General features: G+C 38.9%; 2 protein-coding genes across 4 annotated transcripts; one reads left to right on the top strand and one right to left on the bottom strand.

Annotated features, from left to right (window-relative positions):
- Nucleotides 1–1,808: 1,808 nt before the first annotated feature.
- On the bottom strand, nt 1,809–5,964 carry LOC101897521 (uncharacterized). Its single transcript, XM_005186532.4, has 3 exons — nt 3,255–5,964; nt 2,222–3,196; nt 1,809–2,157 (listed from the first exon to the last, which is right to left on the bottom strand). The coding sequence occupies exons 1-3, from the start codon at nt 4,278–4,280 to the stop codon at nt 1,900–1,902; spliced, it is 2,259 nt and encodes a 752-aa protein (XP_005186589.2). The 5' UTR covers nt 4,281–5,964; the 3' UTR covers nt 1,809–1,899.
- Nucleotides 5,965–5,999: 35 nt separating this feature from the next.
- Nucleotides 6,000–25,276, top strand: LOC101893431 (mucin-2). 3 transcript variants are annotated; one of them, XM_005186507.4, is made up of 9 exons: nt 6,000–6,133; nt 8,660–8,873; nt 18,256–18,452; nt 19,096–19,272; nt 20,293–23,580; nt 23,652–23,967; nt 24,041–24,171; nt 24,241–24,408; nt 24,482–25,276. In XM_005186507.4, the coding sequence occupies exons 2-9, from the start codon at nt 8,690–8,692 to the stop codon at nt 24,782–24,784; spliced, it is 4,764 nt and encodes a 1,587-aa protein (XP_005186564.2). In that variant the 5' UTR covers nt 6,000–6,133; nt 8,660–8,689; the 3' UTR covers nt 24,785–25,276. The 3 variants fall into 3 exon arrangements, with proteins under 3 accessions (XP_005186564.2, XP_011293763.2, XP_011293762.2); XM_011295461.3 differs by having other exon boundaries at nt 6,003–6,133; nt 8,543–8,873; XM_011295460.3 differs by having other exon boundaries at nt 6,004–6,133; nt 8,540–8,873.
- Nucleotides 25,277–25,450: the final 174 nt, after the last annotated feature.

Here is a 25,450-nt window from a genome sequence, read left to right as displayed (position 1 = left end):
TTCAACTTGGAGTAGTGTTTCTATCATTGAAGACGAATTCAATATATTGCTTTTCCCTGCGGATTTATAAAAAAGTAAAGAAAATCTTTTCTTCGGGTGTACGTGAAACCGCTGTTTTGGAATTAAAGCAAACTGGCAAAAAATAATATGCGTTATCGTAGCTTTCCTGAAGTGTTTAAAAACGCTAATACAAACTTCGTGTAATAAGGAAAGCGTCTAGGTCACTGATCTACAGAGGACGAGGCAATTTCCTCAAATATTTCGAACAATTTTTTGGAGTTTTCTATGGTTTAATGATATACCCTTTATAAAAATAAATGTATTTTTTCAAAATGTATACATATGTATATTTTTGCTTTTTTGCTCATCTGGTTTCGTCGCAACTTAACCTAAAACATCCGATGTTGTCATATCTCTCTTTCAAAATAATTCTTGGGGGTTCCCACAGAGGAAATATATGATTTTCAAGAAAAATTCTTAGAAAGTGTGCAAGAAATTAAAATTTCCGTGGGCAGAGCACCATAGGCACCCTGGCCAAGTCGGTGGCGAAAAGTAATAAAATAAACATAAGTATCTTTATTTTTCTCCATTTGAACCGCAGTCTATTTATTATTCGTAATTTGCGTTGCAAGGTGCTGGAACTACCCATCTCTTGATCTGCGTATTTTTTAGCTTTCAAATAACGCGCTTCGATTTACCTTCTACTGATTTTTAACTTTACATAATCTTATCTTTGCTATATATTATTTCATTTTTACTTGCTGCTTCTACAAATGTTCGCCTATTCTATAATTATATGTTTAATCATAATGTAGTTGCGGCTAATGTAATGTATTACATTAGTATAGTTGTTAAACAATTTTCTTCTTTGAAATGTTACTATGTAATGCTATTTTTGGCCCAAAAAGGGTTCTGTGCTACAAATTATTGAATTAATAAATTGAAATTAATACGTCAAATTTAACCACTTCAACTTTATCAAATAAAACGGCATCTTCTTTATAAGAACATGTGACAACACACGACGACTGGCCATTACACCTTTCCATCTCTGTCATAATGTGAATTTCACCATGCGTGGTAGATTTCTATTTTTAGAAAAAGTTTAAGTGGTGAATGTTTGATGTACATGTGTTTGTTTCGTCGCACGTAAGCCACATTGTGCAGTAGGCTAGGTATTAGGCATTAGGGCAAATCTTATTTCGCCATGGAGGTTTGAGGTCCCAGGTTCAATACCCGACGGAGGCATAATTCATTAATCGATATTGAGTTGCATTTTTCTTTCGTATTTAAATGTCGCAAATTTGTCATTTCCTTCTTCGTTTGGCAGAGTTTCCTCGTAATAACGCAGATGGAACTCAATCAAAGAAGGTAGATCGAATCGTTCGCTCATAGCCGTACCTGCGGTAATCTCGTCAATGGTTATCACCAGGTCCCGTAATAAAATTGTGAGTGCATACATTACTATTTGACTAACAACCACCCTATTTTGATACTTTTTACTGCTTCAAAATATTGAAAAAAAGTAGTCATTGGCCCCTATAATAATGCAATAATTTACAAGGAAGATCAGAAATTAAGAAGTGCAAAAAAGGCCTTAGCGTTTCATTAAGTGTCCGCTATTTACTCTCAAATAAAAATGGAGTAAAATAATGATCTTCAGGGTTTTTATATATAAGATATGCATGAGGAAGTTCCTGAGATTTGAGTGTGAATTTTTATAGTACACAAAACACATTTGGAGAAGGTAGTGCACAAAAAACATTTGGAGATTAAATTTAGTAAACTCAGTTTTTTTTAATATAATATTAATTTGCATTTAATATTTTATTTGCATTTTTTCATTAAAATACAAATCGAAAGAACACGCATTAACGCTAATGATTTTAACACCTGACTTCAAATGGCTGATTTTGCACTTCTATTGGCCTTGGTTCTATTATCCCATGCAGCCTTGTCTGGCCTATGCTCGGATCGTTTCCACAGGCGAAATCTTTGTATGTCTCTCAGACGAGATGGCATATAGGCGAAAAAGGTTTGTCGCGGCGGACCTGGACCAGAACATAGATAGCCACGCATGGCAAACCAGTAAGTCCGGCTTTGCCGCATTATTGCGTTGTCTAAGCGTCGAAAAAAATGACGTTTAATGACATTAACCTGCAAAGAAATCAGTTAGAGACATCTTTTAAACCAGCGTCGTTCTGACATTAGCTGAACATACCTTCCGTCCCAAATACTTCTTGCAATTGTAGGTGACAAAGTGGTGTTGGCCAATCTGTGCAGAAGTAGGCGTGGGGAAGTCAAATGACATCCGGTCGAGGGCATGGAAAACCTTCAAGGAATAACGATATGAATCGTAGCGGTCTTTGGTAGTGTACACTTTTCCAAATCGACGGCCCAGCCACTCTCTCAACATTGGAAGTTTATGTGCTTCGGGTAGTTGGGCCAAAACAAACTTGGGATCTCTTCGCATGTATTCGAATGCATCGGCCAGCATTTTATCCATGAGAGCTCTGTCTTCGACATCATATTCTCCATCGGGCGGATAATGAGGCAGTGGCCAGGATGACAACCGATTTTCTGAACGTTTGAGTTCGTTGTTGCATTTCTGTAGCTTTCTTTGCCAAATATTGGTGGCACATTGACTGGCAGCAATTTCGAGCTCCGAAGCAGCTTCTCGGAGATCGTTCAGCAGGCACAAGTCTTGATTCAAGGCCTCAATGAATGCCTGTTTAACCCAATCTCCATTCCGTGTTCTGGCTTTGCTCTGAAATATTTTCCTATAGTCAAAGATAAATGGTTTGTGTTCCGTGGGGCTACAGAAGAATGTCTGCGAGGCCTTGGGAGTATCACCAACACGACTAAAATCATAATTTTTCATATATTTGCTGGTGAATATAGAGAGTTGCGATGGTGTTTTTCCATGTATAAACAAGTCTACGTGGGGTCTATCTAAATTGGTTTGCTCTAAAATTAGGGTTTTCACAGCGCTACCTGTTGGCTTGCCAATGTCAATTTTTGATTTTGGACAGCATTTCCCGCATTCCTCCGCCATATTCACGTCTACCATATCACACGCGCTAGTAATTGCGGCCAGCCAAGACTGTTTTCCATGGGTCGAAGATTGTTTTTGCATCCTGGATAGTTCTGCTTCAATTGTCTTCCGAAGCGACAATTTTACAAGCTCCCTGCGATTCTACACATTTATTGCAATTAGTCTTTTTTGGATCTTAAGGGAGAATATAATGGAATACCTGGACCATTTGGATTCTATTTCCGAAGTATTTTTGAAGACACCGGTCCCTGAGTTGTACTGCGTGTTCATGCATGTGCTGTTCGCGGATTTCGTTGATTATCTTATGATGGCCGCAGAGAACATTTACGGTCTCCTCTTTCAAACCAACGGCATTGAAGTTTTCAAAAAGATTAGCGATGGCATTTTGGATAATCTGATAGGCCACTCGCCGGCCGGGATTAAAGTCGTAATCGGCAAACCATCGATTGCTCTCGTTGTAGGCGGTATGGTTTGGGTCCGCATACTTTGCATATGTTCTAAATTGCACCTTGAAATTCGGCATGTCCATTGTTAGAGGTTTGCCATAGGGCCGGGGCCTCATTGATTTCTCGAAATATGGCAGAATGTACTTACGACCGGATCTATGTGCCGATTGGGAATTTTCTTTCTTTTGGCCATACTCTGATGTATTCCTTTCTTGTGACTTGTTTGGAAGTTGGCCACATTGTTGAGGGTTTGCAAACTTTCCGCATGTGGATTTGTCTTCCCCAGCACAGTGTCCTTCGTCTGAAATACCACATTCCCTTATATTCTTGTCGTCATTTTTTGTTCTGCCTATGGGTAGGATTCTATCCAATTCTCGAAGAGTTGTAATCATATCCAAATGACATATAGCGGAACAAATCAGTTGCTCATTCAGATTGTAAAATTTAGGATTTGGGTTTCGGTAGTGCCTTTCCATTAGAAACCACAGAAAGGCTAAATCGTTGCCACGACTCATGCCCATAATAAGTTTGAGATCCCTCGACGATGGTATGGGTTCCAGGCCAATTAAACTCAAGCATGTTTTCACGCGATGGGTCGTCCTCTGTTCCGTGTCGTCGCGAATCGCATTAAAAAGCTGATTGGCACCCCTCAAGTGAAAGATGGAAGTGCCTCGGAACCACGGCGCTACATCTTTGTTGTGTAAAAAATCCTCAATAAGATACTCCCCATGTTGGGCCGTGTCTTTCTTTCGAATTTCAGTGTTTCCGGTGGTTGTCATACTTCCAATTATTTCATTCAAATACTGCAGGATTTAATATTAGGTCAAAGGAACTTTAAATTTTCAAAGGAAAACAGAAAATTATGGGTGGAATGACAAATATCGCCATGTAACTACTTTTTAAATTGGAAGTTTGGGCACTTTGGGGATTTCTAAGGTGATCAAAAGCTATGCATGTATCGATTTGAACTTAATTTGACGGATCTTTCGTGCTGCATGTTTCCTCTCATAACTTTGAGTATGCCCTAAACATCAAATCGGGAGAAGCATATAAATGGTGTAGTTTTCCAACGTCTAGTCTTGCAGACGATCATAGCCTAGTTGGTATATAATTTGCATCAAATCAGAGGGAAATATGTATATATGTGGGGTGTTTCTAATATCTTTTAACAAATGCCATTGCTGTAGAGTGCATATTGCGGCTATGAGGACTTAAATATTGAATCGGATGAATCATATATACATGGGATCTATAGATATCTGGACACATTTTCATGAAGATATGACGCGTTGTATGGCAGCTAAATTGAGAACTCAATAATTTTTGGGTCATCGCAAAGCACCTTGTTGGAACTCAATACATAAATTGATCGAAAACACGAGCTTTGGGAACAAGTTTGTTGTGTGAAAAATAAGCCACGTACACGTTGTTCAAGAAATCTTAGAATATTGCTGCTGCATTTCAAAGTGTTGTAGAGAACCCAGGTATGCCCATACCTCATCGTTCTTTGAAATTGGGCATCAAAAATCATTAACATTATCGTATCTTTGAGGATTGTGTCCTTGAAATGCATGAAAATTACCTGGAATTCCCTCAAACCTCATCTCAACTAATGACACCATTTCTACCACGATGGATACGCAACTAGCGAAATTTTTCACATCTGGGGCTAGGAAAAACCAAAATGTTGAGATGCCTTTCCCTCCGCACGGTGTGACCTGTTTGGTGGGGTTGAGAGATGGTTAATAATTTGTTTTTGGTCGGTCTCGGATAAACGACGGGACAACGTTTCTTTACAAGCAACTAATAGTTTCCATGAAGACGTGATCGCAATTGTCCCCCGAGATCTTGTGATAATTTAACACCTTGCTACTTCTTCATTTGGGCCCAACAGTTCGGCTGTGATTCAAGACCTCAAAGAAGGAATTCGTGAGGCTATCGAGGACATGGAATAGGCTATCGAGGACATGTGGTTTAAAAAACACACACAATTTTTGTAAAACTCCTTAATGATGTTCTCTAAGCGCGTGTGTGTTTGCATGCCTAAAATAGAAGATATTAAAGACATTGTAGTTGGGCTCTATTTCAATTTTTTTGGACTCAAGATATCGGTAATTATCTGCCGTAGCCAGAAACTTTACTGGTGAGAACAGTAGGATGCAGTTGTGAAACCGTAAGGGTCCCAGTGGGTGTCACACCGGATTTGACGGCAACATTTATTCTTCTTATATCTACGTATCTTACAAATCGCTAGGTTTTTGAAAAAAAAAAGAACAGCCATGGAGAAGCTCTGTGCGAAGTTTATGTTATTGTATGCTCTCGCTCTCTTTTCGCTGTATTTCGACTGACTGGCTGGCTGGCTGGTTGACTGTGGCAAATCCACAGCTACGGTTGTTGCGGTTGTGCGATTGTGGTTGTTGCTGTTTTTAGCTGGTGTTGACGTCTAAGACATTTGGTCTTTTACTGAAAGTTGGTAAACCACCTTGAGTTTAGTCTGTCGTGATACGCGTTTCAGAGAGGTGGTCCGAGCAAAACTTAGACGGCAAAGCTAGCATTCACGTTTTACTTGTCGGTTGAGAAAATTAACAAAATAAATAACTACACGCATGCGCACTTACACATCGACAAAGAGGTATTAGCAATACATGTGCACGAATATGCATATGACATGCACACACACAAGCACACGAAAACACAAACACACGCTCAATATAGAATGTATTCGTGAGTTTCTTTAATACAGTGATATGACTTCGTAAAAATTGTACCTTTTCGTGCGACACAAATACGGTTGGAAAATATTTTTCTGTGTTTTTCATTTGTTGCTGTTGTTGTTAATCGCGTAAAATGCCCCCCGATGTTCGAGCCATAAGTGATTGATATGCAAAGTGTGTTACACCTCATTTTCTATACCAAACCTATACCTACGTATGTCGGAATAAAAATCACTTCAAAAGCGAATAATAAAAAAAAAAAACTACAAAAAAAAAAAAAAACAAATGCATTCAAAGAAATTCGAATGGGCAACGATGGCCAGTCGGACTGTTCAGTTGGATGTATTTCGAAGTGGGTTGCATCCATGTACTTAGTGAAAAGTCCATAGCCACAAATACGCCCCGTGTACATACCGATATAAATTCAAGACATGGGTACATACATACATACATGCCAACTTATGTTTATTGTGACGAAAAATGAAATTAAATGAAGATATCAAAAGATGCAATTTGCAAAGAGGAGGCTATGTTTGTGTCTTAAATCTTTCTTTTGTGAAAGAAAACAACAACAACAAAGCGATTCTGAAGGAAATGCTGTGTTTTACAAGAGGAGAAAAAATGATGTTATGTTCCGTGCCAGTGCACCCGCCCGACTGTACCATATTTCCAAATTATATTAAAAATTTATCGCCTCGTTACCTACACTCTTTCGCCAATATCCACAAAACTCCTCCAATTCAATACAGGAGATTGTAGCTGTTGGCAAGATGAAATGATGTGGCATGGTATTTCATGGCATACCTACAGAGTTAAAGAAGGAATGTGTTCTAATAGAGGATAGTATTGTGATGAGAACGACTAATGCAAAATCCAATGGTTTCTAAAGGAGTTTGATAACAAAAAATCTTCAGCCTCAATCCCCAGCGATTTTGTTTGTATCTATGTTTGATACCTAAATAATGCTAGGAAACGATTGATTCTCATTCCCCTAAACATGGCTGGTCCATATAGTTAATGGATTTCTGCTCTTAGTCACCCTTCTTTCGCGTTCCATCTGTCTCTTGCCGCAAATTCAAAACCAGATTTGTTTAACAAAGAAACTTGTTGAGTTAAGTCAGGGGATTGGCAGGTAGGGTCTCTACCTAAATGACAAATCGATATCGACGGGTTTTGTTCTGTGTCTGATTCTAAATACTTGGCTACATTTACCATTAACATTTAATTGTTTTACCTCTGGCAAACAAACAGACGTAGCATTTGACGTTATGGCTGTTTATGTTTTAAGTCAAAACGGCAAGAGCAAGCAAGTTGAGCGCTAATAGCGAATAAAATAGCAAAAGCCAACGCGTGACCTTTAACGCGCAGAGGCAGACAACTGGTATTTGATCTCAAAGAAAACCACTGCCGTACAACCAACGAACAGCGACAAGTGAAGAAAAACGTAGAAAAAAAAATAAAATCGAAAAAAGAAATTATTTTAAGATCACAGAAAAATATGATTTGTTGTATGTATGTATGTATGTGTGTGAGTGTTGTCTATGGCCCGGTCGATTGATCGGTTGGTTCGATTTGTATGTAACTATCTCGGTATGTAAGCTTTCAGAAATATCAGTTGAGAAGTTCAGCAGCAAATGGTACATATAGCGTTATTAATATCCAAACTTGTGCATGAGCGTCTAATAACAAAATCACAACTGCAACAAAAACAACAACAGCAACAACAATAATAATAACAACTGTGAAAAAGAGAAACCTGACACAAAGAGCAACTTCATGTGGATGAAATAATGAATGTCTGATACCAACACATGGATATGTTTCTACATTCATATGTATGTAGGTATGTGTGTCTGTGTGTACTGGCAACGGCTTTGTCCCGCTCAAGGTGAATTACAAAATGTATTGGATGTGGAATATGAATAAAAATGTGTGCTTGATGAAACAAACGTAAGAAAACAAAATGGCAAAACGCCCATAAACGCGAATAAAGAGTGAACAGCGAAACAACAAAAACAACACAATTTCGAATTTTTAGGAAAGAAAAAAAAATAGGTACCTACCAAAACACAAACTGGTTTCATTCAATAAAAACAGAAAAAAACATAAGAAAATAATAGTCTAATAAAAAGTAAAGTAACGGTGTCAATTGTATCCCAAAATCAAATAAAAACAGCCGAATTGTGTCGCTGCATGAAAGAAAATTACCGAAAAATGCTACCTATGTACCTGCCCAAATAAATAGCCATCCGTCGAACTTTTGCAGTGCAAACATTCGCTGCCAAATCTGCTGACAGCTATATTTTTTGTTTTTTTTCATTTAGCAGCGCCCCACATGAATCTTCAACAGTGCATTTAACTGAAAAAAAAAAGAAAAAATACTTGTCTTTTGTTTTTTATTTCTTTTTTCCGTTCTCTTCTTCTTCTCTTTTGCCGTCTTCAAGAGTTGAAATCTTCGTTGTTAAATATTTATAATGACTTTTCCGGCTATAAAAAAGCCACCGCACCAACAACACTTTTCATGTTGTTGGTGGTGGCTTTTTCGTAATGTGAAGATGTGTGTGGCGGCCGCAACGCTGCCATGGCTGGGGTTAACGACGATGATGGCGATGACGATGTTGGCGACGACACTGATGGCTATTGGCGTTGACGCACAAGGTGAGTGGCTCTTACACTTGTTTAATTACAACAAAAACAACAGCAAGCGTATATCTTGATAAGCGTATCTGAGTTTCTGTTTTGGCTTTAATGGAATTTTGCATGAATCGCTTTCAGAAGAATCAAAATAATTTAGTCACACGTATTTCTGTTGATTTTGGGGTCGGTTTAATGGGAAATATTTATGACTGTAGAACACAAGAACGGGGTCAGCAAAGTGTGGTGGTTAACTCACGGATCCGTGTATCATGGAATTCCATAAATACCAAACGAAACTCCAAATAATGCTGCAGTTAATACGTTTAGGGTTGAAACTGACATTGAGGAAAACAGATTACACTACTTTTTTATTTAAAGGGTCATTTTAACGTCCTTAACCGCCAGCAAATTGTGGAACACGGAACAATACATATGTATTTAAGAAAAGAATCGGTCTCTTTCAACCCAGCGACGTAGTCAGAAATGCTCTTCGAAACCACGTCGAGTTCTCCATCAGACAAAATACTAGATGTTTAGAAAATATGCAAAAATGTACCAATTCTAGAGGGAGCTCCGACCGTCCCGATTGCATCGGTTTTCCAATCAGACAATTTCTTATTTGTTCTTAATTGTAATGTGGAATACTGTAGTTGTAGTTGCATTATTTCTCCAATCAAGGCCTTTTCCTTCCTTCGCTCAAGCTTTCATTTCCCACGTACTTTGTCTTGACTCAGCAGATGTATAAAACACGGTGTTTTACTCAAAACACACGTTTTGTGTGTCGCAAGCGTTCCTTTTATGCGATGCTCTTCTCAAATTTGTCCGCCATCCAAAATAGCTTTCGAAAGCACAAGCTGATTGCAACGAATGCAACTAAGACTTATGTCCCGCCGCACATCTCAACTTGTTCGCTATGATTAAAACCGTAAAGTGTAGTAATTATGGAGCATGCTCCAATAGCATCAATTCTTCTTTAGGCTAGATGTCTGCTACAGGTTTCCAACGGCAATTGTGGCAGACAAACCAAATGTTTTCTTTAGTCTTTGCTCGAGCTGTTGGCTAGCAAGTCGGCAAGCGTTCGAAGAAGAGGCTCTATTGTTTGTTTGATATTCTTTTTTGCGGCAAAACACAAATATTTTCGGCCCACAATTCGTTTTAGTGCTAGCTGAAAGCGTTTTTAAGGTTCACCAAAAACTTGATCAATAAAATTTGTCTTTGTTTTCGTCGTTTCCCATGAATAATTGTTATTGGAATTTTACCGCTGGTGGATGAAGCCTCCACTAGAAAATAAAATGTTACTAATAATGGTAGCTGATGACAACTTAAGCTACAATGCAACTGCAATTGTTAGGGTTTTTTCGGATGACATTTAATCAAATTACCCTGATAGCATGTTAGCCGGCCACCAGCTTCGAGGGGCGAGAAAATTATGAAAAAAAAAATAATCTCTGTATTTTGTCCCTGACTGACATTTAATTTCAATTCCGCTTCCGCGGTGGTTGTGTGCAATCTCAAACACATCCGTGGATTTGTGGATTTCGAGGGAAATCTACTACTTCATTGCCTGCTAAAAATTCTTTCGGTGTTCGTGTCTTAAGTCTTTTGTTTTGCGTTCAAGTCTTTTCCATGAGATAGCCAGTAGAAAACAACAGCAACAACAAAAACTGAATAATATAAATGAGACCAATATTTCTGCAGGAAAAGTAAAAGCAAAATGAACAAAAAACTGTTTAAAATCAGTCTCATGTTCAGCTGCCAGCATCTATGTCTGCGGCTGTTATTTGTTGCAAAAAGCTTACCACCGACATGGTTTTTCTAGAGCATAACACTAGCCCACCACAGCCTCGGGTGCAGTACGTTTCTCTTGAGATGGGGGTCTACAGCTGTTCGTGGCTGTGTGCTGTTTTTGGCACAGCACAACCAGAGGCCGAGCAATGTAATGGCCTGTAAACGTTGCTGTCGGAATGGCGTTGCAATAAAATTGTAAATAAACAAATTTTCCAACGAGTTTTTCTTGTTTTCAACAGCACTGACTCGCTGCTAAGCTACTTCGATTTGGACATAGCATATTTGTAAATCGAGCAAGCCGATTTCTGGATCTAAGAAAGAAACACACCAGTGGGTAGCCATTAGCAGCTACTTGGTGGTAGTATTCAGGCTTAGTTTGCGCCGATAGAGCTTACATAAATCTAGACACCTGTTGTTGGCCATTTCTGCTGCAGAAAAACACTTTGAAAGCAAAATGGGTTGTTTGGTTTGCATCGGTATTGGTTTCTGATTGTGTAAAAATATATTTTGGTATGAAGCGAAACGACTGCCCCCCTACCCACGCCACACCAATACCAGGCAATAATTATCATCTAATTATAATATCTTCCTTGTGCTGTTTATGATCTGTCAAAGCAATTTCCATTCATATCTGCGTGTATTTGGGTAATGGGAAAATAGAATAGAAAATTTATTTTCATATACAATCCCCCACCCTCCCCCATTAAAGGGGGTTATATTAGGGGGGGTTATTGTAAATTTTTGAGAACACGATGTAGCCTCCATAAATCGGTACCACCGAAGGTCACATATTTTGATTTTATCCAACAGAATTGACATTGTTCATTCTCATTGAAATCAATCGTTTTCACAATGTCCTTATACGTTGCCTCCCGAAACTCGGAAATGTAAAAAAATTTGCAGTTAGGTTGGGAAAACATCTGCTAACTTATGATCTAAATGGTGGTTGCATTCGGATAAATTATCAAATAAATTCATTCCTTAACATTCTACCTGTTTTGACTCTTAATGAAGAAACAAATTAGCGATTAAAAAATAATGAACTACAGGACCATTACAATGTCGATAGTTAAATTGTTTTTTGAGTTTTCAATTAAAAATATTCTGAACACGAAACCATGTTGAGATTAGGATAATAAGCTCATTTCAGGTAAGCATATCCAGCCGAGCAATTTCTGTAATTTACCCTGTCGAATTCCCGAATATACATTTTGACATTGAGTACAGATGTATTGTTTTGTAAACAAATGATCGCACGAGGTTGCTTATCTAGTTCTACTCCATGGCCTATATAAGGTCTAAGGATCTATCTGACAAAAGACATAATGTGAGTGGAAATTCAAAGATAGTCAAGTCGCAAATTGTTGTCAAAAGTAGACTTCTTGGCCGAACTTATGTAGGCCTTGTCCTACCCTGTAGCAAATGTAAAATCTGATATGTAAAGTTACTTCAGAGTTGTACTTTGTTTTGTCCGAAACTTAACTGTTTTTTTTTCTGTAGCGCGCTGTAACAACTCAAATCTATGAATATTCCAAAACAAATCAATTGAAATTTGAATTTATCACATCCTTGGATAAAATCTGGGATTCAAAAATATGTATGCCTGTAGATTGAGAGACTGGACTCTAGTTGTGAGTTTGCGTAAAGAACTCTATTTACATAACTTCTGAAAGATGTTTCTTTGTAGTTGTCGTTTGTTATCGGCAACAATACTACATCGCGTTCAGTGCTGTGACACACAGCCGTACATTCACAATTCACTTTCTTCATTTCGTTGATTAGGAAATATGAAATGACAGTTGGTTGTTTTCCTTTTCCATTCATAATTCGTACCACTAAAACAATGGAATCGCAGCCATGGTCTTGTTGTGGTACCGTGTGACATTGTCCGTTGCGAAAATGAGACAACAAACGCAACACTTACTGTCAGAGAAAACTGAAAGTTAAGCGCGAGCAATGTCAAGTGAAACCAATTAAATGAAAGTTGTCGTTGTCAAACATTAAGCTCAGCTTATGGCTCTTCTGCTGAACTTGACAAACGGAAAATCGTAGATTATGTAATTGCCGACACCGACGATATCATTAGGGGCACACCAAGAAGACCCATGGGGTCTAGTCTCCTCTAACATGACACAACAAAACGTTAGATAGTAAAAAACAACTCGCACATCTCATGTCACAAAACGATTTTCACGTTCTCCCCAATTAGCCGATGATTCTAATCGGATGGCATAACTTAACGGTAACAACGGTAACTGCTCGTTATGGTAAAATGAACTGCGGTTGGAGTGAACATTTAAACGCTTTGGGGGTAGTATATTATCGCCGTTGCCAGTTAACAAGCCAGAGCAAAAACGCGCCTCCATCCATTTAACACAACAATTAGCAAATTGACAATTTATTTGCCATGAGCGTCAAAACATCGAATAAAACACTTGTTGCGATTTGTCGTTGGGCCACAAACAACTTGACTAAAATATTTGTTAACCCTTCGCAATTATTATGGGTTATGTTAGCTACGGTTCAGTTTTGTTGCACTTGAGTGCTTGCAAATGTACGGGCCAGTGGATTTTCGGGCATTAGACCTCAAATGTCAGTGCAGCATGGCATGCCGTAATTTGTTTCAGTTACATTTATAGTATAATGTTTCAAAACTATACTTTATCAAGTTTATGGGTTTTTTTAGGTGTTTAAATGGGGCGATCAGGGGCTTTCTTATCGAAAGGGAGCAATAGTTTCCCACCCAAAATTTGATCTCCATTTTTTGCAGAGGGGCAAACTACTTGTTGAAAAACTTGATACCGAAAACGCACCTAATGTGGCAATTATTCTACGGTTCAAGAAGCAGAAAGGTATAAAGTCTTTGGAATTTGGATGAAGAAATTATCTAAAAATATTTCCTTATAAACGGCACCGCCCGATTTTAAAGAGTATCAATTAATTTCATATTTCAATTGATCACACCGTTTCACGGTGTAGCTGGAGTTCCCCGTTTTTTAGGGTTTTGAAAAAGTTGAACCTTTGAACAAAAGCGTGGCCCGGTCAAACGTACCGCAGTGTTTACATGTCTTATATTAAGAGACGATAATCATCCGATTAAAAATCGAAAATATATTTAAACAACCATTTGTATATGCAGACATACACACATATATACATACATACAAACATTTATGTGTGCCTTCAGTATTTCATTATGTCATTGGCTTGACCAAATATTTCAATAACGATGCGAACGAAGCGAGCGCATAATTTGTAGGAATGCCTGCCTGTCTAATGATGGCATGCTCATCATTATTGTTATTTGAGTTATTAATTATAATGAAATCCCAGAGGAAGTTCAAAGAAATTAAAGGCCATTTCCAAACACAAGCTGGCTACATAATGCGAACGAAGAAAATTACATCACATCGGACAGAAACCGACGCTGGACATAAAAACAAAGCAAAACAAAACAAAACGAAACGAAACGAAACATTGGTGCCTCTAGAAAGAAGTCAAATTCAGTCGCTGGAAAACATAAACTTAAGTAAGCGATCACTTCATTGAAATTTCATCCGACAAACGAGAGATTTTTGCATTCATTTCAAACCAGTTTTGGAGAAACGACAAGCTGCTGAGTGGCTGGCAAAGATATCGGGCTACATTATATGAACTATAATGGTTGTATGTATGTATGTATGCATGGGCGACGACTACCACTTCGCTGATAGTTGTTGGTGACACCACCAGCAGAATTGGAATGTGGACAATCAAGTAATGGAACAGAAACACTCCTATGATCGATCAGAGAATTTATTAACCAGGAGTTACATAAACTGTCTTACAATTCCTGCTTATAAAGTAACAACAACAACAAATAAAACTTAAATAACTTCAAGAACATCAAGTCTGCTTTGTATGACTAAAGCTTGGCTAAATATCCGCTCTTCATGTCGATAGCAAACAAATTAAAACTTAAAAAAAGAAAAGAAAATAAATGAGCAAAATTATCAAATTTCATGTAATAGCCCCACAGCGGAAGCTTGCAAAACGCTGTATGGAAGGGTGAAAGCAAAACCCATGCAACGTGCCATCGAATAAATAATTGTTGACCAAAATTGAACTCATTGCTAGAGTTTAGTTCAAATCCATATTTCGTACGTTTTTTTTTTTTGGCCGTTGGTGCACGTACAAGTCGCAGCACGTCAGAAAACCATAAAGGTCATTTTATTTTATTACTAAAAAGTCAAGTTCCAAAAGAAAATGTTGTTCACATTTCTCGACTGGTGGGTGGGACAATGCCATCCACCCACCCCAGTATCTGAGTAACATTCTTGAGATTTTAAGCTGTGGATTGCATTGCTGAATTACTTGCCATGATTTTTTTTCCTATTTTTTTTTAAATTTTATTGAATGAAAGCAAAAAATGTCGGAAATAGCATCAAACTTATAAATAAATTTAGATTTGTTCGAATTGGTCACCTTTGGCACGAATTATAACCTTCAAACGGACAATGAAACCAATGAAAGTCACACGCTGCCCGAATGTTGTTTTGCAGTATTTTGCTCAAGGCTTTAATACATCCTCCAGAATATTTTCGCAATAATATTCGGTAACTATTCTGATGTCACGATCGATTAATACGAGCGGAGAGCGACCATCGGTTGTTATGGCGGTCCACACCAGAGTTCGGAATGAAATGATTCATATTTTTTATGCATTCTTTCTTTCATTGCTATTGGCATGCATTTATTCGACAAAATGAGCTAATTTCGTTGCTTTAAAGTGCCCTCATTATTTTAGATGATTGCCTTTTGACACACTGTTTTTTTAGAGCCGTTACATTTGGTATTGGAAGTTCGTAAAGGATGCTACAGCCAGTGACAGAAAATTGTCTATGCAGATGAAGGACTTCGTATAGCCCCCATATAATGGTTTATTTGATTTTAACTACATTATTCACCGTTTTTTTTGAAGTTTTCACATTTGAATATTGCAATGGATTATGACAAAAGTTGCCTAGGATTTTTATTGAACTTGATGTAAAATGTTCCTTAACAAAATCATTTATGCTTAAATCAAACAACAGTACGATTATTCGCTTGATTATGACATAACCAGATGACAAGCAATGCAATGCATTGATTTCATTGCATTCTTTTCTGAAGAATGGTGTTGTGTGCTGTTGTTCCGAAGCGATGTGAGATGACAACAATATGCTCTATTTTTGTGAATGCATTCATAGAAAATAAAAATTGCATTCAATCCCATCTCTGGTCCACACCATCACCATGGCCGGCGATTCAGTTCTGGTGGCCCACCGAAGGTGCACATTTGCAGCTGAGCCACTTTCAGCCAAGCGAAGCAACTCTTAAGCTCATTTGAGTCTATTTTCTTTCCGTTGCGGTTTAAGTTCTTGCACTTTTTGGAATTTCAATGGCTTTACCTCGAGCTCATTTTTCAATATTTGCCGAATGGAATATTGCGATATGTTCAGCTCACGAGTCATTTTTCGGCCACTGCGACGCGGTTTCGATCAAGTCGCTGCTTTACTTTTCGAACCATTTCTGTTGATGTTACTGTTTCCTTCCGTCCACTTCCTTGACGTCGGGCTACGCTACCAGTATCACGGTAACGAGCGATGGTACGAGACACGAATAACTTTTTTCTGGAAAAGTCTCACCAAAGTGCTTTTGTACTCTTGTAAACAATATAATGAGCTGTCACTGGAATAATTTTAACAGCAGTCTGAAGTTGGTTGCAGTTTTTTTTTTATCTCACCCTGTACATGTGAGGCGAAAACATAAAAAGGAGGTAATAACTCCATGGCATGCAATTTGTGTTGAATTTTCCTCTGATTCCAGATGAAATTAAGGTAAATTTAATAGAACCCCAGCCCCAGCAAACAAGAAACTTAAACCAATGGCGACTACAGCTGGCATAATTGAATTTAAAATACATATATGAGGGAGGCAGAGGAAATAATTATCATTTGGAAATTAGCCAAAGACAAAACTATATATATGTATATATTAGTATCTATGACTAATTTAGAAATACAGATTAAATATGTCGTGTTGTGTTCTTTTCCGAAGTGATTTAGCAACATTGAGTTCAAAATCAACGCCCTCGCATTTTGTAAAATACCTACAAAGAATATTTTTAATACACCAAACATTTCTAAATTAGCTAAAGACGAAAAATTATTATGTACATACATACATATGTATACTGACACAGGTGGATGACTTCTGAAAAAAAAAATAAAGTGTTCTTTGAGGACTACAATCTTATAACAAAAAATCTCTGTAAGAAATGTGGCTACCCCTTCTTATCGGTAGGTGCCGTTACATGAGGGCTATACGGAAACAAGGAACTATATAGACAATTTGCTACCGGGGGAGGTGGCGTCCATTACGAACTCCAAAAACAAATCCATAGAACAATGTCGTTAAATCATCAAAATCACTTAGCACACCTTAACAATTGGACATTAAAATGCAGTACAATGTGGACAAGGAATAAAACGGACAGCAGAATTGATGTTTCACCAGTTTGCCTTGTGTTGTTAACCAGTTTCTGACACTAAGGCACAAAGCTATAAAACCAACTAGGGCGCTCTTTAATCTGCATCGTAATGTATGCAACCCTACAACTTGATATCCCTTGCAGATGACCAATAGACAGTTACAAAGCGCATGTATTGGGGTGCAGCAGTGCCTATGCCACTGATCGAGTTGTTGTTCTTCTGACACATGGGAAACAACAAGTTTTAGGCATTCCATTGAAATTTGATTCACTGGGAATGTTTTAAGCAAAGCTCAATATGTACGGGCTATTTTAGTTCGGCCAAAAAATTAAACAAAAGAAAAACAAAGTATTTGTAAAATTATTAATTATTACAACAAAGTGAGTAAATCCGCTCACTTGCCACTATGGAAATGTTTCGGTTAAAACAACTATTTCTAGATCGGAAAATTCCATTGGTACCTCTTCCTTTGGCTAACAAATTGTGGGCATTAATGGCCACAAGCGTCGACTATTCGCTTGAATGCCACAGGTAGCAGTGAAGTAAGACGCTCTAGTTGTTAATATATTTCTAATCTAACAGCTTAGCAAATCGGAATTTATTATAAACAGGGCGGCAATCACCGCAATATTATTCTAAATGTATACAGAAAGCATGTAGGTATCTGCAAACATATGTGAAAATACTTGTATGGGCAGGTCAATGTTTTGTCCCAGACCATGCTGAATGTCTCGGCTGGATGTTCCTCTCGGATCGGCTAAGTATGTGTGGAGCCTAGGTTACAACCCTAAACGATTTCCTTGATTGTTATATATATGTAAGTTCGTAATTAGGAAAAGGGAATAACATGGGGGCCATAGGCAGGAGGTAACGTGAAAGATCTATATTGTATGATTGTAGAAGACGGACAGGCAGACTTCATGCGGTCTCTAACGAATATATAGAGGGGTTGATGACAGATTTATTTTCAGACTTTGCCGTGGAAGGTTCTACATTCTTCCAGTTGAGAGGCGGAAATGCCTAGTTAGAAAGCACATATATGTATATATATGTTTTTATCAACAAATAAAAAAATAAAATTGTTCTCCCTTTTTTCATTTCAGAATATTATTTGTCCAATTCAAATACGCAAAATCGTTTTGTTCCCTCTTCCCACTACCAGAACGGGAGACAATACAGAAGTGGTGCTGGTCAGCCTGGGTCATATCAGGAGCAAATCTTATTCCTAGGCAATGAGGCAAAGTCGCAGAGTCAGCCATTGACGTCCCCAGCGTTTTCGCCCTTCAATCCTCAATATACGGTAAGAGTGGAACCTATACTTTGATACGTATTTTATTCAAACCAAAGACATCTCAAAACCACCCTCAAGGTTGGTTTTATAAAAACATAGGTAATTTTATTTAAAAAATGGCAATTAAGTAGAACTAAATAATGTCGATGTATAGAACAAAGCTTGATGTCAAATTGAAGATGAAGATTTATTTTATAACTAGTCTGTTCCAGAACCTGCAAGACTCCCGTAGTTCTGCATCTTTTCAATATCATTAAAGGAAAACCAGTACATTCTTGCACTTTTGAAACTGTCCGAAACAGTTCCGTAGTTGCGCATGTTGTCAAAAAATTCACGTTCGAATTGTGAAAATCAATTGATTTTTAGTGCGCACACACTTCGGCTGTGATCTTAACATATTGACCTTGTTACAATTAAGAAACAAGGTTAGATTCAAACCGAATGTTGAAAATTACCTTCATCTACAGTTTGAAATAACGTTCCTTTCGCACCTCACGCTCATGGTGTTATCCAATAATTTAGACACGATTGATGTGGTTAATGAATGTCCATTATTGTATCGTATTTTTGCGCAGCAGCAGAATTATTTTTGATTCAATGGAAACGACAAATAATTTATAAGGTATGAATCTGTTTTTTTTTTTTTTTTCAGAATAATCGCAACAATGACTACTACGACATATCGCCAAGGCCGTTTGGTGTTCCTGCAACGGGTAGTTCATCATCAGTGCGTGCAAAATCATTTAAACCCAGTAACGGTTTCGTACCCCAGAGAGCTAATATCCCTCACCAACAGACACAATTCGCTCAGCAATTCACTGAGTCCGTGGTAAGTTATTTCGTCGTATTTGCATCTCCCCGACCGTCTACTTTCACCTACGCCCCCAATTTAATTGCCTACTTCACACCTAACCTTGTCGCTATTTGAAATGATCCCACTTTCTGCTGAACTGCAATTATTACATCTTTGTGCATCCGAGTCGATTTGCTGTCATGTTTTGATTATTTTCATGTAACTGTTGCTCTGTGCAATGTCACTCCCAGCATTGATTTCGTCATCACATGTGTGGTGTTTGTGTTAGTGTGTGTGTGTGTGTGTGTCGGCCTGCCTTAGTTGATTCCATGATGTTTGTTGGAATTACAAATGAACTGATTTTTGGTATTTGAGACCACCAATTAAATTTAAAGATACATACTTCCATTCTGCCGTCGACAGCGACGCTGCCGCCACCACCGCCACCTCCATCACCGAATAATAAGAAAAGAGTGCGAAGCAAATGTGGAGTAATGGCAAAGATACACAAACGCTACGCCAACAAGCACAACGGCATTAGATCCATGTACCCAACAACACCGTGGGACGTGGGAATATTTTAGGTTTTGCTCCAACGAACAAGAAGAAAAAACAGTAATTTCAAAACATTGGAACTATTGTTGGTTGCCATTCATTTTCGCAAATAATATTGAAATAACATGAATAGTTCGCATGAAACCAGAGCAGTTTTCTTAAGAATGGCGAAATAGTTTGGTTTAGTTTTTTAAGTTTTGTTGAACCACTCCTCGTCCCCGGCTCTCTTCGGAGCTGGTGAAACCACAAGCAAGCCGAAATGGCATTGCATTTAATGTTATTGCCAAATCAGCCAAATCATGCGCATGCATTCATATCTACCTATGTATCTATGTGTGTATAAATTTGCTGCTAGAAGTCATCATCTTCATTATTAAGGCTATTAATTTCATGGGAGTATGGCGGAAATAGTTCACATACATAGATTAAAAACATTTTTCCGAATGGGTGAAAACAAATCAAGTTGCTTCTATTTATTTTTAACCTGTCCATCTATTTTAGGGAGACAAACAGTCGTCCAATCGCTTGCCTTCTACGGGTTTTGGTAGTTCAGCCGCACGCCCGTTCGGCAGTGGAGGGTTCCAACCAAGTGCGAACCGCAATCGACCTGCCGTTCCTGCTTTGCACTCTTCGGATAGTCCAGCCGGCCCGGCATCACCACAAAAATCGCCCTTTCGCAATACGCGAACACGTTTCCAATCCAATACACCAAGCACACCGACTACGTCGACTGAGAGCACGTCCACCAAACGATACAATCGCTTCGGTTCCAACAGGAACGCTTTCAAAGCTTCTCCATCGCCGAGCAGTCTACGCTCCAACAACCCCGAGCTCAGTAGGGTTGCACAAAACAAATTCACCAGTCGAAGACCTGCCTTTATTAGTCGGGAAGTGAATGAGCCAATACAAAGTTCCAAGATACAGAAACCTTATGCACCGCCTAAGCCGGGACGTATTAAAATTCCACTGAAAAGTCAAATACTGAAACAGCAGATTTCCCCCTCGTCGACGCCCTTTAGGCCGGCTCTGCCACAAACTCAGCTTGCACGCAAAGAAAATGAAAGCACTAGCTATGAGGACGAAGAAGAGATGTCTGAAAATAATAAAACCGCAGGGGACGATGTGAAGGAAGTTGTGTTGGAGAAATTACAGCTACACGAAGCCGAAGCGAGTCTCAACCATAAGCCACCCGAAGCAGATACGCCAAAGTCCGATGGTGTGACAGAAACTGCTGGCAATACAAATGCCACGGTCGACACAGCCGGACATGAAACATCAGCAGCAGTAGAGTCCGATGAGGATTATGAGAAAAACTATTCCGATGAGTATGCACAAAGCCAGGAAGATGGCGAAGATAGCAATGAAGAAAATACTACTTTAGTAGATTCGAGTGAGTTGGAGAATACAACCCTAAAGCCATCCGACTCTGAAGAAGAGTACCATGAGCTGGATGAGGACGAAGTTCAAGCAACAGTAATACCACTTACTACTACAACAACAGCTCCATTGTCTGTAGATATGTCAGTTACTACTACAACGACTACTACAGAACGTGTGCCGACGCTCGATGATGAAAAGGCTGTGGCTGCCACGGAAGAGATTACAACAACCGAAGCAGCAGGTGAAGGTCACTTGAACGAGACGAGTGCTGAGTACGACCAAGAAGAATATGAAGAAATGGACGACGAAGGAGATAGTGCTGAAGGATATAACGAGTCGGATCAATTGAATAGCGGAGAAATCCAAATGACAACAATACCACCAGCAAGCACGGAAGAACCTGAGCTAGAGATTAGAGAAGTAATCACAGTTGTTACAAGTAAGACAATCGTTAATGGCACGACTCTTATTATACCACCTGTTACACCAAGAACTACTACACTCCCAATGGAAGAGGAGGCTATCTTTACTGAAACCAAATCTTCGCCCGCTTCTGAAGAAAACTTCGATGCGGAAAGGGAAGCTACAACTACACCAACGCCTCCTGCTCAGAAAGAAAGCTCAGAGAATAACGCTACCGAGGGCTACGTCGTCGTTGCTTCCATTCAGACCAGCCGAAGTATTAACGGTGCTCGCTTTTTACCCTTCCCTGCCATTCAACAGGAGGAGTCTAAGAAATCTCTATCCGAATTAGAGCGAAATGCCAAGGCAAAGGCCAACAAGAAAGATCAGGACAGTGTCTCCGAACAGCACAATGGCAGTGAAGAATCTGAAGCAAGTACCACAGTGCGTATTGAACAGTCGTCCGAGAACACATCATCAACACAGGTGTCGTCTTCCACAGAAAGCATCATTGACAAATTAGATCGCGTACAATCAGAACTATCTAGTGGACTCCTGGCTGGGCAATACCCAATAATCAGCCAAATGGACGTTTCAACTCAACCGACAACATCGACAGCTGTTTCGAAATTTGCACCAAACATTCGCAAATTCCAACCGAAAACAACATCGGCACCCAAGGTTAAGGTGCACCATTTCGATGAAGCTGAAATGGACGAACTCACTAGTTTGCTTCCTCCGGGTTATAATAAGTCAAAGGTCTCATTTAAGGACCGAAAAATTACCACAACAACAGAAAGAAATGCCAAGCAAGAGCAAGATGAGTCCCGAAAGCCAGCACGCAACTCCACCATAAGTAGGTCTTTTAAGAACACCGGAATTCCAGCTCAGGATGTTTCCCTGGCAAGCCTTCTCCCAAAGGGATATAAATTACCAACAACAACGGAAAAACAGTCTAACAGCTTGGACGACATCCTTAGCAAAATCACATTCGACGATAACATAGATAAGCTGCTCCCAAAAGACTATAAGCAGATATCGACGACTCCAAAGCCAGACATAGCTTTGGTAGATGATATATCTAAATTTTTACCACCAGGTTACCAGTTGACGGAATCTACGCCAGCATCATCTACCCCAGAAACGCCCAAAGAGAGTGAAACTAAAACGAAGGAGAATGGAAAAGATGCAGAGGGCCAAACTCTACCAGGAGTTAAAAAAGTAGAAGAGGAAGACATTTCAAAATTCTTGCCACCGGGATACAAGCTGAGAACAACGAAAAAACCCAGCATTAAAACGGATCCTGAGCCCATAGATATATCCATGTTGTTACCAAAGGATTTCAAGTCAACCGAAACAAAGCCTCAGGTGCCTGTTGACATAATTAAAAAGATCGAGTTCAAAGAGGTTGCCTCCTTGCTGCCTCCCGACTTCAAAGCTAATAGTAACAGCAATGAAACATCCAAGTCACTGACAAGCAGTACCAGCACGACGACGACTACAACAGAAAAACCTCCAATTTCGACTGAAAGTGGATCAGGTGGTGGTAGTGGTAGTGGTGGCTTAAAGGTTGTTTTCCCCAAAGGATTCCATAAACGTTTGGGCGCTCATAGACTAACTACGCCAAAATCTACTGACGTCGGTGAAGGATCTAATTCGCCATCTATCGTCATTAAGAAAGGTCCTCCGACGCGCGCCACAACTGAGTTCACTGGATGGCCAACTCCTTCGACTACACCAATTTCTATAGAAAAACTTTTGGAGCAGGCTAGAACTGCCACAGTGGACGTGGGTGATCTGCTGTCATCAACTACAACAACGACTACAACAACAACTACAACCACTACAACAACTACCACACCAAAACCAACTAAACCCGGTTTTTGCACCACCGACTGTGATTTAGCAGCTACCATCAAAATTATTGATGGCGTTTCGTGGAAACCCGAACTACTGGATCACAACACTGTCGAATGGAAGACTCTGGCCCGCGATGTAGAAGCTCAAGTAAGTATAAGTTTAAGAAACTCTAGTTATATAGAACCTAGACACACATATTATTTTCTATATCTATTCAGCTAAATGAAGTCTATTCCACGGCTCCCCAACTAAACAAGTGGTACAAAAAGGTTCGTATAGACAGCTTTAGCAAAGGCAGTGTTTTAGTGGACTACTACGTTGAACTGGCGAATGTTACGGAAGACGTTAACACATTGGAAATCAAGCAACTATTCCATGACGCTTTGACGCCACAGACGATTGTACCGCCGGAAACCGAAAACGAAACGGATAACGACGACAATGAAGACCCTGGGTCAAAAGGTGAAAAACTAGTCAAGCAATCATTTGTTATGGGCAAATATATCATAGATCCAGTTGCCACCGATTTTTCAGGTAAGAGACATCCATCAAATCGGAGGCATCGAAATAATTCACTGCATCCCTTATATATGTAACTTGTCTACAGTTATTCCAAAATCACTTACTCCCAATGTGGAATTCGCCGAGGAAGATTTATTGATACCACAATGGGCGATTGTGGTAATCGTTATTGGCGTGGGTTCTCTAGCATTTGTTGTTATATTTGGCGTTACAGTCGTAAGTTAGAGCTACAAATCAAACTCTTTGAATCCAGATTGTTGCAACAGTTTTCTATTTACTACACAGCTTCTCAATCGCCAAAAGAGGGCAAAGAAGGCACCCATTCCTCTTACTAATGACATGATCAACGACCTAAAGATCAATCATATGGGAGGCGTAGACAATTACGGTGTGGATGATTTCTATAACATAGATGATGCCTGGAACGACACAAAGCAACCCATAAAGCCCAAGGTATGTCCATTTATATCCAAATTTGAAATGATACGACGCATAACCAAATCATGTCATTGTGTTTTCTCTTCAGCGATTTACCAATTCCTTGCACGACAGCAGTGGCTCTAATATTTATGACAGTTGGCGTTCAACTCGCCATGGTGACTACTATTACGATTCGCAGAACAATTACTCTCACAAAGGAGATTCATTGCAGCGCTCTCTGAAGCACCAGCCTCACTCTCAATACTCCGCTAGTATACAACACCAACAGCAAATGTATGGCCACCAGTTCCAGTATCCTGATGCATTTGCGGATGCCCATCAGATGTATACGTATAACAATCAAAATGGCAGGTCGCGTTATCCGCGAGATTACGATCCCGATTTTTAGTTTCAATACCTAGTTCTAGTTTAAATGTAAATAATGTTATGTAAAAATACCTATGTATGTAAACCATGGGCTTTTATAATTACTCTAGACTATGTTTTTACCAAACATGAATACTTTATAGGCTTAAGTTCTCGTCTAATATCGTACTTATTTATTGGAATTTATGCATTGGCTGCTAAAATAGCAAATACAACAAAATTATATGTGCCTTGTAGAATTTGTATGTACTTTCTTCCTCTCCCCTATCTCCATCCCAACCCAACAATTCTATTTTCAGCACATTATTTCCTTGGCGTGTCTGTCGCGTCAGTGTTTGTACTATAAGACAGTAGATTTTGTGTAACAAAGTTCATAGTAGACTATTAATAAAATCGAAAAAAAAATTATAATAACACAGGGTTGAAACCACCACTTGTGCAACAGGGAATAATCTGCATGAAACTTTAAGAAGAGAATGAATAAAATAAAATAATATAACATAACATAAATAAATTGTGTATATATTTATTTTTATCCAGTTCCAAGGGAAAAACTTATGATTTTAAATGAATGAGCAAGATGTATAACAATTTGTACACTGAGAACATAAATCTTTACTCGTTTACGAATTTTATACAAACCGATTACATAATTGTGGAAAGCCCTATATCCATTATGTTACGGGTT

The sequence above is a fragment of the Musca domestica genome, unplaced genomic scaffold (assembly GCF_030504385.1).
Source record: "Musca domestica strain aabys unplaced genomic scaffold, Musca_domestica.polishedcontigs.V.1.1 141, whole genome shotgun sequence".
NCBI classification, from domain to species: Eukaryota; Metazoa; Arthropoda; class Insecta; order Diptera; family Muscidae; genus Musca; species Musca domestica.
The sequence above is the reverse complement of the archived record's forward strand: the minus strand, read 5'-3'. Positions and strand labels throughout refer to the sequence as shown.

Excerpts from the sequence above, each read along its gene's own strand:
- LOC101897521 (XM_005186532.4), bottom strand. The coding sequence starts at position 4,280 with ATGACAACCACCGGAAACACTGAAATTCGAAAGAAAGACACGGCCCAA. Across the intron at positions 3,197-3,254 it reads ATAGAATCCAAATGGTCCAG|AATCGCAGGGAGCTTGTAAA; the intron begins GTATTCCATTAT and ends ATAAATGTGTAG. Across the intron at positions 2,158-2,221 it reads AGAAGTATTTGGGACGGAAG|GTTAATGTCATTAAACGTCA; the intron begins GTATGTTCAGCT and ends ATTTCTTTGCAG.
- LOC101893431 (XM_005186507.4), top strand. The coding sequence starts at position 8,690 with ATGACTTTTCCGGCTATAAAAAAGCCACCGCACCAACAACACTTTTCA. Across the intron at positions 18,453-19,095 it reads CCTTCAATCCTCAATATACG|AATAATCGCAACAATGACTA; the intron begins GTAAGAGTGGAA and ends TTTTTTTTTCAG. Across the intron at positions 19,273-20,292 it reads AGCAATTCACTGAGTCCGTG|GGAGACAAACAGTCGTCCAA; the intron begins GTAAGTTATTTC and ends CATCTATTTTAG.